We start from the raw sequence: 12,662 nt of genomic DNA, 5'->3' as shown, positions 1-12,662 counted from the left end.
GTGGCACCACCACCTCTCTTTTCCTTATTGCAATAATTGCACCTAAAACTCGGGGCCAAATTGTCCCCATGTTACCACACCACATCTTTATCTGTCATCGTTTAGTTTGCAATTTCTCTGTTCGAAGAAGAAATCTTGATGGTTAGCCTACTAATAAATATCTCCACACATGTTCAAATCGCTAGTCAATTCAATTGAACAAAAATTATCAATGGTTAGCCAACTAATAAACTTATTTGAATGAATATTAGCACCATTTGCACCTAAAATCGATAGTAAATGGTCGATAATCTAGCACGAATATTACCAACATTCGCATGTACACGAACAATTCAATGTAATAAGGTCCATAACCTAGCGAATCAAACGTTACATGTTACTAATCGACTACACAACGAACTATTGCCCTTGTAACACCGCTTAGCGAGCATTTTACACAAAAAAACTACTAAACAGTCCACAACCGAACTCATCACGCAGTACATCATCGAAATACCACGCAATCTATCACTATCGACCATATAACATCGATTACCGACCGATAAGTAGTAAAAATCGAAGCGGTTGCAGCGGTTACCGAAGCTTGGCCGACGGTTACCGAGCTACGATGATAGCAGGCGACACGCTGAGGCATACCTTTGGTTACCACTCCAATGCGATCGGTAACCACCCACCCTCTCTCGATTACCGAAGCTTTCTCGCCAGATTTGCGCCGGAGCTCACCGGATTAGGTCGGGTGGTCATAGGCGCCACGTGTGGTGCTACAAGAGGTGGGGTGGGGAAAGTCTGCAGTGCACAGATAGCTCAAAACTGACGCATTCTTATCAACTTGACCATGGGCCGAAAACGGGCCGGGCTCTACTGTACATTCGGCCCAGTACACAAAACAGCCCATTTAAAAGATATCCGAAGTTTGCCCGTCAATTTGGATGTCCAAACGAGATTTGTTTAAAGTTTGGTTTTCACATATACTCTTGAAATTATCTCTAGCTTTTTATCGGATTTTTTTTGGATTTTTTGATTTTTTTTAAATCGGTTTGAATTTTTTGAATTCAAATTAGGTAATCGCTCGACTATTGAAACCGAACCGCACCGAGAAGGTCGGTAACCGTGATTTTTCATCGATAATTGTCGCATTTTTGAACCGTGGCAGTGGTGACTTTAGCTCAGCGAGGGAGTCCCGTTTGGGCGCTCCTTGACCAGCGGCGGTTGCACCGACGCGGTCTCACCCGGCGCAGGTCGACTCTAGCGCTGCTAAGGCCATCATGCACAGCGCTCGGTGAAGATGCAACGGACTCAGAGGAAGGCGACCGCAAGCAAGCTCAGCCGTGGGAGGAGATGGCGTGGTACTGTTCTCTGTGCGCGGGTGGAAGAGAGCGAGACAGAGAGAGCGTGGCTGCTAGCTAGTTTCTTGTGTGCTCAATTGGCTACTGAGAAGTGGATGAGGATGAGGAGGACAAGCGTACGGGAGGCGGCACTGTGCAGGACGTCGATGAGTAAAGCTCGGCGTGGCGTTCGTCCTTGGCTGATGAAGGGCATAGGGAGCGGCATGGTGAGAACGACGATGATGGCCGAAGCTTCTCGTGCTGTGGCAGTCGATTTGAGTTGGGAAAACGAAAGTAAATATGCAAAGAAACAAAATGTGGCCCGCAAAATACGCATCTATTTTTAGCTAATAAAACTTTGATTTTCAAAAACCTGTTTAGATGCACTCTAAAAATTCTACCAAAATTATCAAAATACTACAGACAATAAGGTGTATATGGTTAAATTTTTATAACTTTAGCTAAGACGAATTTTCTAAAATTTAAAACAAGATGCTATGTATATAAAACATGATTTTTGATGCACAGAAAAACTCAAGGAAAATAAAAGAAAGAAAATCTCATTAATACATTAACACCAAACAAATCAATCAACATATATTGAACACACCATAAGAGTGTTTTTCGGTACGCAAACTTTACCAAAAAAACAGGGGGCATGTGTTGATATCACGACACAGGTTTTTTGTGAACATCGAATAATCCGGTGCGGAGAATTTGTAGTCGCCAGACTATTCGGTGAGTTAAGTTAATTATTGACAAAACATATAATCTCTGAAAAATAGTCCGGTGTCGTATGAAGTGAACGTCGGACTATCCGATCAACGTAGCTCAAGTTTGTGCCAAAAATATGCTCTCTGGACAAATTAGTCCGACGGTGCATCCCGCGGACGCCAGACTATCCGGTGTGAACAAAGGAGATTTCATGCAGCAAAACATGCTCTCTGGAAAAAAAAACAATCCAATGAGGTATTTGATGGACGCCGGATTATCCAGTGAGTGCAAATGGAATTTTTTGTCAAAAATTGACTCTCTGGAAAACCATCTGGTAAAGCCTCCGGTGAGTTCATTTCGGCCATCAGAACATCCTATGTACGTTAAGATGCAGTTTAGGGTTCTAGCTAAATTAAACTCGCCGGAGGGTCTGGTGTTCAGAAAATTGTTATCACCGGAACATTCGGTGTTCACACAAAATCCGAGTCGTTTTAGATTTGAAGATCTGTTTGGATTTTATTTTTGGCTGAACAGGGCGTGTTTAGGGTTGGAATAGAGTCCTACTTTAATTCCCTAGGACCTAGACCAAGTCCTCTTTATAAATAGTTGAGGGTGGCGGCCGACTGCAAAAAACAACTTAGTCAATCCCAACTATTACACCTACGTTTTGTTCTATTTAACTTTTCTGCACTTTAGAGTAGTTTTAGAGTAGTTCTTCGGACAAGCTCAATTGACTCGAGATGCTCTGGTATTCTCTCCCCTCTCAAATGGCCGAACACTTACAGTGCCATCGCTCGTTGTGTTCCCGAGCCATAGAGCCCGATTGGAGCCACTCATCTCCTTCCTCTCTCTCTCCGTCCTCTCTGTCTGCAAAATATCAGAGCCCTAGGAGTCAATCAGCAAAAAAGAAAAGCCTCGAGTATGAGTTGGCACTAACACGCCATGAGGCTCGGGTAACGGGTTCAAGGCGTGTCACGTTGTGGTAGGGTTTGGGCCTGAGGTCAAGGGTAGGCTAGGGCGTGCAGTGCAGTTCGAACAGAAGGGTGCCCTGATTGTGCACGTAGCATGTCGGTTCTAAGGTTCTGGATGGAGCACGGCATGGAGCGGCTTCTGTCGTGAGCAAGGGATCGAACGAGTTAGCCAAGAACATGTACGATCCAAATATCTCCATCAGATCAAAACTGATCCAGTTAGTTGAACAACAGACCATGGGCTAACATGTAGGGAACCGTTTGCTTCTATGCACGATAAAAAGTGTGCTAATATTAGTTGGGGTTGTACAAAAATTGGAAAAATTTAGTGCCTCATGCCACCCGACCCAGCCCAGATCATCCTTGGGTAATGAAATTCTAACGGGCCGATCTAATTGAACACATGCCCCACATCCGCTCCCACAGCCGACTCGTGCGCCTGCCCAGCTAACGTGGACTCTTGTCATGGAGTGTTGCCCGCCCATCCCAACTTGACCGCGTGGCCCAGCTCTCTGCGTTGACGGCCCGCCTGCACGACGCTTCCCTACTTGAAAACGATACATATTGCCTCCTTCAAATATTGCTTGAATCTATTTTTCTCCCAAATCACAAAACCAGATATCCCACATCCTCTAACTCTTCAAACTAATGCAATTTACCTCCTGAATTGGTTTTAATGGTGGTTTTGTCCTACATGGCGCTGACATGATGATGGGACCCACAAGTCAGATGACACGTGTATGAGTTATTGTAAACATAGACATTCCAATCAGATGGCACGCTCCCGACCACGCGTCCTCACTCTCGACCACGCGCCCACCCTTTCTGCCTCTGTCGCCACTCCCGCTTTCTTCCCGAACTCTGGCTACAGCCGTCACCACTCCTCGAAGCTCCATTCCTCGATCCGGGCACACCACCGTGACCGCCGCACTCCCCTAGTTCCATTTTGCCTACACCTCACCTGGCCTCGATTTGCGTCGAGCCTGAAATGCCCAATCTAGGCTGCCTCTGCCGCCTTCTCCAATTTCTTGCCAACAGTAAGACCTCGCTCCAATCCCCTCTGTCTACACCATCTTAGGTATCACTGCTAGCTAGCTAAGCTCCCAATTCAAGCCCTCATGCACCAAGATGTTGTGGCGTCATGCCATGTCTGTTCCGGCCATAGAGCTCCATCACCAGACCAATGGGTAGCATCTAGACCTAATCCAAGCATGAGACCAGTGTCACCCTAGCCTCTAGCTGCTTCGACCAAGCTCAATTGGCTCGAGATGCCCTGGTCTCTCTCCCCTCTTCGACGGACAAACACCAACGGCGTCGCCGCTTGCCATGTTCCCGAGCCCTAGAGCTCGATTGGAGTCGCTCATCTCTTTACTCTCTCTCTCTCTCTCTCTCTCTCTCTCTCTCTCTCTCTCTCTCTCTCTCTCTCTCTCTCTCTCTCTCTCTCTGCAAAATATCAGAGCCTGAGTCATCGTGATTTTCCAGGCTGAGACTGAGCATTGTCAGCCCTATTATTATCATCTTCTTCTACCTCAGGACACCCCGTATGGTGCCCTCTCGCTCGCCCATGAGCACAGTGGTTGACGGTTGTGGTCGGGAGCAAGGACACTAAGAGAGGGGATGACGCGGATGGAGGATATGTCACCATGGGTGAAGGAGGCGCTGGAGCTCCGATCGTGCGTGCTCCTCATGCTTCGGTGCTACCGCGACGTCACAGACATGCTTAGTGACTACATCCCCAACTACGGTAAGTCCTACTCCGATGAAGAAGCTACCTCCTCCTTATTCTTGTCGTCCTCCTACTCATCTGGTTTCGGCAACCTCGGTGCTGCCTCCCAGACCGAGCTCCTATCCCCGGGGCGTGACCTGTCCGATATAACCAGCGCGCACCGCACACTCATAGGGCAGCGGCGTCGCGGGAGTGTGGCCCTAGCCCAACGTGCCAGCGTTGTGCTTGCCCAGGAGCGCTAGGAACCTGCACCTGAGCTGGCTGAGGTGGTCAAGGAGGGTGGGGTCGGCACCGATAGTGAGGAGGTGGCAGACGATGCATCTCCTCCTCTCTCTAAGCTGCATCCACCGGTAGAAGACAGGGAGAGAGGAGAGGGAGGAACAAGATGATAAGATGTCATCTAACATGTGGGTCCCACCATCACACCAACACCACGTAGGAAGAAATCACCATAAAAAACCAGTTAAGGAGGTAAATTGCACTGGTTTGAATAGTTGAAGGAGGTGGGTTATCTGGTTTTGCGGTTCCACAGTGGGGACAGATTTGAGCAATAGTTGAGCGAGGACTCTGAGATGCCCTGGTCTGCTCTCCCCTTTCCGACGGCCAAACACCCACGGCACCATCGCTCATCATGTTCCTGAGCCCAAGAGCTCGATTGGAGCCGCTCATCTCCCTCCTCTCTCTCTGCAAAATATCAGAGCCTGAGTCACCGTGGTTTGCCCGGCTGAGCCTGAGCATTGTCGGCACGATTATCATCTTCTTCTACCACCGGCCACCCCCGTCTGACGCCCTCTCATTCACCCGTGAGCGTAGTGGTTGGCAGTTGTGGTAGGGAGCAAGGACGCCAAGGGAGGGGATGACACAGGTGGAGGACATGTCGCCGCTAGTGGAGGCAGCACAGGAGCTCCGAGCGTGCGTGCTCCTCATGCTTCGGCGCTACCACGACATCGCGGACATGCTCAGTGACAACATCCCCAACGATGGTAAGTCCTACTCTGATGACGAAGCGACCTCCTCCTCTCGTCATCCTCCTGCTCATCCGGCGCAAAGTGACCTTAGCGCCACTTCCCAGACCGAGCTCCCGTCCTTGGGGCGCGACATCTCCAATATAGCTGGCATGCACCGTACGCTCATAGGGTAGTGGCTTCACGGGAGCATGGCCACAATCCAGCTTGCTGGTGTTGTTCTTGCCCGAGAGTGCCAGGAACCTGCACCTAAGTCTAATGAGGTGGTCGAGGAGGGTGGGGTCAGCACCGGCGGCGAGGTGGGAGACGACGGCGGGGGATGAGGCGTCTCCTCCTCTCTCTCTGAGTCACATGCACGGGAAAACGACAGGGAGAGAGAAGAGGGAGGAACAAGATGATGAGATGTCATCTAACATGTGGGTCCCACCATCACGTCATTTCCACCTAGGACAAAATCACCACCAAAAACCAGTTAAGGAGATAAATTGCACCGGTTTGAATAGTTTGAGGAGGTGGGGTATCTGGTTTTGCGGTTCCGAAGGGAGGGACAAATTCAAGCGATAGTTGAGAGAGGTAATATGAACTTTTACCTTCCTACTTCCTACGCTAGCACGCCGGATCCGAGCCGGCACACAACTCGCAGGCTGGGTCAGCTTGCCCTGCTCCTCTCTTCCCACCGCGAGCTCTTCCTAGTGTGGGAACCCCACAGTCCCGCCCTGCGCAAGTGGGGCGGTGACCTAAGGACTAAAGGTATGAGGTGAGATGTGACACGATGGGACGGAGATGGGGAAATTAATTCTATCTGGTGTATATATTTGCAGCCTGGACTCAGTTCATAGCATGACATGTAGCAAGAATTATCATAAAATTTATGGTGAAACTAAAGGAAATCATGTGTAAGGAAACAAAAAAGTAAATAGATCGTAAGATCAGATTTCATAAGATTATTTTCCTAGAGATAGACACTAAGGGTCTGTTTGGTTCTCAAAATTGGAAGAATTAAATTGGCTTGGGCCTCAAATCCAAATAGATGCGCAAACGAAAATGGGCACCAATTCAATGATGTTGTTTGGCTGGCAAGTGAATCTTTGGAGATGGAAATAAAATCAAATCAATTCCAAATTATATTTGGTTGCTAAACTTGCGAAATTGAAGAACAAGCAGCAACAATCGACCGTGTGATAGTGGTGGAGCTCAACCTCCTACGAGCTTCGAGCAACCTAGGGATCTAGCCGCCCGACCCTCACCGCCGATCAGCCACCCACACCGGTCGCGCACGCTTCTCTGGCCTTGGAGCTCGACCTCGACGACAGCCATGGGGAGTGTCTCTAGGGGGTTGCCAGAGATCTTGGGGAGTGGCGCTACGGCGAGATCTACAGCGCTGATGAGGTCTTAGATAATTCCTGTGATGGATTTGGACGCAGAAGTAGAGACCGGCCATTAGCTGTAGGGTCTCGTGACCAGCGGGTTCACCTCCTTGGCGTGCGGCTCGACGAACAGCAGCGACGACATTGAAGAAGACGAGGTGTAGGCGCTGGAATTAAAGAAGATGAGGGAGGAGTCGCCGGAGAGAAGCCACTGGAGATTGGAACGGGTCGCCGGAGGACAGGAAGATCCAATTCCTCGACAGGTGGTGAGGTTGATTTTTTCGGTCGGGGGCGAACGGTGAGGTCGAGCTCACCGATGATGCTCAAGGTTGGGTTCGTCGCAACCACGAAGAGCAATCTTTTTTTTCTTTTTTAGAGAGGACAAGCCATTTCAAGTCGATCCAGACCTCTTGGGCTCAGTATTGAGCGGCTTGCAGTTTAGTTGTGCCAAAATCTAGCACGAATTGGACCTAAATTCCATTTTTTATTCTCAGTGCAACCAAACACTAGTATTCACTGGGGCCTAATTCCAATTCAGGGATTATTGGCCCAATTCGAAGAACCAAACGGGGGCTGAAGGAAATAGGTCCAGACCACAAATACATTGTGCAAAAAAAAATGCAACAAGCTGTGTCTGATGGAGAACCCCTACAATGCTTAAGCCTGACTCCATGAAATAAATAAAAATGTTTCTCTCCTCTCTCTCTGCTCTCCTGCACGCCACAGCAAGTCAGCAGTTGACGACGTGAAGGAGGAAGGGAACAGATTGACGACTACGACGAGGCCACCGCCGTTGGGAGGCACGCAAGACCGGGGAGGCTGAAGATGGATCCCATGCTTGGGAGCGTTTAGAACTCTCATGGTCCATCACTTTACTTATGGAATCCCACAGAAAACACAACACAAGCACCTAGAAATAAGATCAACAGTATCCATAAGAACTCTATCCAGCTACAGAATGATCGAAACCAATTGTTACTACAGATTAGCCCTTACTTCAGAAAGGGTGCACAAGTTAGAACTGTATTTGTTGAACATATTAGAACCGTGAATTTCAGAGTTGAAGCAAACAGGTACAGATACTCCCAGCACACAAACGGAGCATTTCCCACGGCGATTATTAAGCGAGAGATACATCGGTACGACCCAGAGGCAAGTACAGTGATGTCCTAAAAATAAGAACATGAAAGAAGAACCATGCCGGTCACAATGATAAACATCAGATATTTGGACAGGGGATAGATATGTTCGGAATGGTGATTCTTCACATAACTCGGCGAGCATGATTTGTTGCTTTAGGACAACCGGAACTTCTCTTGCTTGCTTGTCTAAGCTACAGACCTTTCCTTGTGCATCACTATCAACGAATCCCTGCAAAAACCATGAGAAACATGATGAGAGTTGAAAGCTTTCCTTGTCAATCAATAATTTCAAAGGAGAATGCACATTGTATGCTGAAGATAATGGAGTGTGGTGATATCAAAGGAACAGCTGAATAAGTTTTGCATGATGTGAAAATTTCAAGCCATTCGTAAGAAAAGGCAATTCGAATCCAGGTATGAATGATAAGATAAAAGCGACAATGAACTACATGTGGTCATATGAGGAGATAAGTGACCACACAAGGTGAATTTGCTACTCTAAGTATACAACGTGCTTGGACATTACTGAAAGAAACGCTAGAGCAGTCCTTCAGAACTACAGTTGTCACAATTACTACTTTGCTGAAAATGGGGGTAATCTAAACAGACAAATGTAACAGATTATAAAACAGTCGCCAGTTTTCATGCCACATACTCATATAGTCATTTGCGCGCTAGATTGCTCACTCCACCTCTGACTCGATATTCGTGACATCTGGGACAAGATGAGATGCATTGGGATGTGATAGAAAACAGAACGAATGCAGATGTTCCGACTTCCAGTGCTATTAAATAGGATTATTTTCAGTAAAGGTGGAATTCACGATTATTCTATTTCCTGATGTTAGCGATGTATAGCGGTCAAATAAGATTATTTTCTTCACTAGATTTTTTACTTTTTTTATCATGTGGGAGTTAGAATTAATCCATGTTTACTTACTTTTATCCATGTAGGGGAAAAGAAGTCTGTATTAAGCTACCAAGTTTATTTTGTATATTGCAGGTGGTTCCATTTTTTCTTAATCGGAGTTCTGAGTATGGGCTCATATGGTTCTAACAAACCAAGATTAGATTTGGAAAGATTGGAGCATAGATGACTTGAGAAAACAACAGCGAGAACACCTACACGTCTAGAATACGGCAACGGCCATGGAGTCTAGACAACGACCTTTGGTTTTTCTTTTGTCAAGAGGCTTGAGAAATTTGGACATTTGAATGCTTCAAGAGAAGTGGATGTTAAGTACAATCGCATGATTGTTAAGTGCTAATTGAAATGACCTGTGTGGATCATGACCATGACTCACATAATGCGTGCACTAGTAACAAATACTAACTAGAGTTTTGTAATATATTTGCTTATATCTAGAATTGATAAAAGTAAAACATGTGGTGAAATTGTAGCGACACAACCGATAATCTTGTACAGTACCCTAAAAAGAGAATCAAATATGACAAGTACAGATGCGGTCAATTAAATGATAATGATATCAATTTGACTCGTTCACACTTTCTACAAGGCACATCTCTTATGTACATTCCATCACAACATCATCAAGAGTACACGACTACATCTTGAGCCATCCATACCTTAACATTCTTCATTTTTTTCAGTTTGGATGTCGGATGATCCTTTGCAGCACGACGGTCCTTGCCCGACGGATATCCCGACTACACCGGTCCGCCTGCTCCCCAAGATCCTCAACACTCTTCATGAAGTTTTCCAGCTTCTTCGTGATCTCCTCGACACCGAATTTGACCGCTTCCTCATCCCGCTCTGCAAACTCCACGAAGTCGATCATTGAGCTGATCTCCAGCTCCACTCGGTTGATGAGGACCCTGATACTGTCCAAATCCTTGATGGCAATGAACGTCCCGACCTGCATTGCGCTCACCACCTCCTTCTGTCCACGGAGCGCGTCCTGATACCCTTTCAGCAATGAATCAATCCACTTCCCCATAGACCCCACGGGGACGGAAGCAGCTGCGGCCAATGCCGCCGCGATGGGCGGGGCAGCGATGGCCGCGGCAACCACCGAGCAGATGAGCACGGCCGCGAACGTGGTCGCGAAGATGATGCTTGACACGCGGCGCCACGCCTTGATTGCCTTGACCTTCTTGTCTAGCCCGTGCTTGCGCTGCTGCAGCTTCTCCAGCATGGCCAGCTGCTGCCGGTACACGGCCTGGAAGGCGACGAAGAACTCTTCCGTGAAGGGGTCCCCGGCCGCCTTGAACTGGCGCAGCTCGTGCAGCGTGCGCGCGTACCGCGCGGAGGGTGCGGCGGCGGCGGCGTTGTCCTCCTCGTCGTCGAAGCGCTGGAGCGCGACGTGGAGGAGAAGCTGGGAGTCGCGGGCGCGCTTGAGGCACTTGTCGAGTGCGGTGCAGAAGTCGAGGGTGTGGAGGCTGCTCTCGAAGTAGTCCTCGACGAGGTCGAACAACTCGGGGCTCTTCCAGATGTCCTTCTTGCAGTCCAAGATGACGCGCACCACCTCCTGGTTCATGTCGAGGAGGCAGCCGGTGACCTCGCGGAGGGAGTCCAGCGACAGCGACCGCACCTCCACGCCCACCGCCAGCGTCGAGATGGCGTGGCTCGTGCGCCGCAGCAGCGTCGTGTCGAACGTGCGCAGCTCCGGGTCCGACCGGCACGCCGCCTCGTACGAGCTCAGCTCCTCCGGCACCGCCTCAGGCGGCAGCGCCGACTCCAGGCTCGCCGGACGCCTGTTGCTGCAGCCGCTGCTGTTGTTCCCCATTGCCGGAAGCAAAGATGGATAGGTGATGCACTCGAATCAGAAACCCCCCAAAAAGGCCAGTTTTTTCTGTGGACGGATCAAATCAGGAAACGATGTATTTTAGGACCAAATCAGGTAACGCTTGTGCAACTAGGACGGATCAAACCAGCGATCATTGGTAGAACCCACAAATCCTAGCAACCTAAGGGTTTCCCAAGAACCAAAACAACAGAGAAATCCCGACAGCCCAGGGAAATCGAAGAACTGGATTTGGCGGGACAGACAGAAAACCGCGAGCTTTATCTCAGGGATCGAAGGCGCGTTGCGTCGGACCAAGCGCGAGGTTTCGGGGAAGCAAGGAGAATGCAGGGGCCGGGATGCAGGGGATTTGGGGTGGGTTTTGTGGAGCACCGCGGTGCGGATGTCGTCAGGCGAGGAGGAGGTGGAGGGGTGAAGCTGGGATGGCTTGTACGTATGACGAAGGAGATGGGGCGGGGTTGGCAATGGCCATCGCCGGAAGCAACCCAATGCTTCTCACTCCATCGCGCGTCTGTGGACGTGGTGTGCACTGCTGCGATGTGTGTAGTAACTCAGCAATTGCGCGTGTTCTTGCTACCTCTTTCCCTTTCTCTCTCACACACAAGGTGGACGGAGCAGGGTTCCAAAATTCGTCGATATTCGGTCAAAATTCGTGATATTCCGTCAATTAGGTTCACATCGAATTCTAAAATCGATTAGTTTTTTAATTTAAATTCAAAATTAAAAATCACAAAAAATCTTTAAAATACTAAAGACAATTCTAAAAACTTCTATGAAAAAAATCAAAAATAATATCATTTGCATCATATTTTATAAAAAGAAAAATTGAAAAAAGAAAAGTTAACATGCAACTCATTTATTAACTCATGTTAAGGAAAAGTTTAACATATAAAATCATATTTTCTTGTGTAGGGTGTAACTTAAGATGAGCTATAAAATTGGTTTCACTTCATTTAGAGTTATATTAATTTATGTATGATTTTTACAAAGTTTGCAAGCATAAATTGAACATGTTAAGAAACAACACTGTAATTAAAATTTTCATATCTACCATTATTTTTCCTACATAAAGCATAATATAAGTAAACTAATAAAAGTGGTTTCACTAATTCAGGAGGTATGATGGGTTAGTTATGAATTAATCTAGCTGCAACACATTTACTCAATCTTGTATGTTACAATAACTATTTCATGATTTCATGTATTTTTAAAAGATATAGGATCATATAAGAAGACTAAAAAAATTGGTTTCATGATTTTTATTAGCAAAGAATTAACTATGTATTTAACTAGGTTTAGCAAGTATATTTTCTCATAGAAAATGTACAACTTTTTTATGAGTATAAATACTTTTATCATGTAGATCATATTACAAGGAAAAAAAATTATTTCACTTGATTTGAAACTCAAATGAATTAGTTATCGATTTTACAAGATTGAAGTTTTTTTCTTGAACTTTATTGAATTTAGATAAAACCGAATGGTTTTCTATGCAATTCGAGCGGTTTTCATTGACAAACAAAATACGGGAAGCACGGCGGTTTTTGGTAGAATTAGATTGGTTTTCGGCAACCTTCGGTTGGTTAACAAATGGTCAATTCATCCGAGTTTTGTCTCTGATTTATAAATTTGACCGAATAAATTTAGCTAAACTCTCGTCAAATTTTGACCAAATTTTTCGATATTT

The 12,662-nt window shown here is 47.0% G+C and overlaps 1 protein-coding gene across 1 annotated transcript; it reads right to left on the bottom strand.

Moving 5' to 3' along the window:
• Positions 1–8,081: 8,081 nt before the first annotated feature.
• Positions 8,082–11,558, bottom strand: LOC133916682 (UPF0496 protein 1-like). The gene is made up of 2 exons (XM_062360467.1): positions 9,798–11,558; positions 8,082–8,439 (listed from the first exon to the last, which is right to left on the bottom strand). The coding sequence occupies exon 1, from the start codon at positions 10,955–10,957 to the stop codon at positions 9,818–9,820; it is 1,140 nt and encodes a 379-aa protein (XP_062216451.1). The 5' UTR covers positions 10,958–11,558; the 3' UTR covers positions 8,082–8,439; positions 9,798–9,817.
• Positions 11,559–12,662: the final 1,104 nt, after the last annotated feature.

Source organism: Phragmites australis, chromosome 4 (genome assembly GCF_958298935.1).
Source record: "Phragmites australis chromosome 4, lpPhrAust1.1, whole genome shotgun sequence".
Classification (NCBI taxonomy): Eukaryota; Viridiplantae; Streptophyta; class Magnoliopsida; order Poales; family Poaceae; genus Phragmites; species Phragmites australis.
The sequence above is the reverse complement of the archived record's forward strand: the minus strand, read 5'-3'. Positions and strand labels throughout refer to the sequence as shown.

Bases quoted from the DNA above. Each gene is read 5' to 3' on its own strand.
- LOC133916682 (XM_062360467.1), bottom strand. From the start codon at position 10,957: ATGGGGAACAACAGCAGCGGCTGCAGCAACAGGCGTCCGGCGAGCCTG.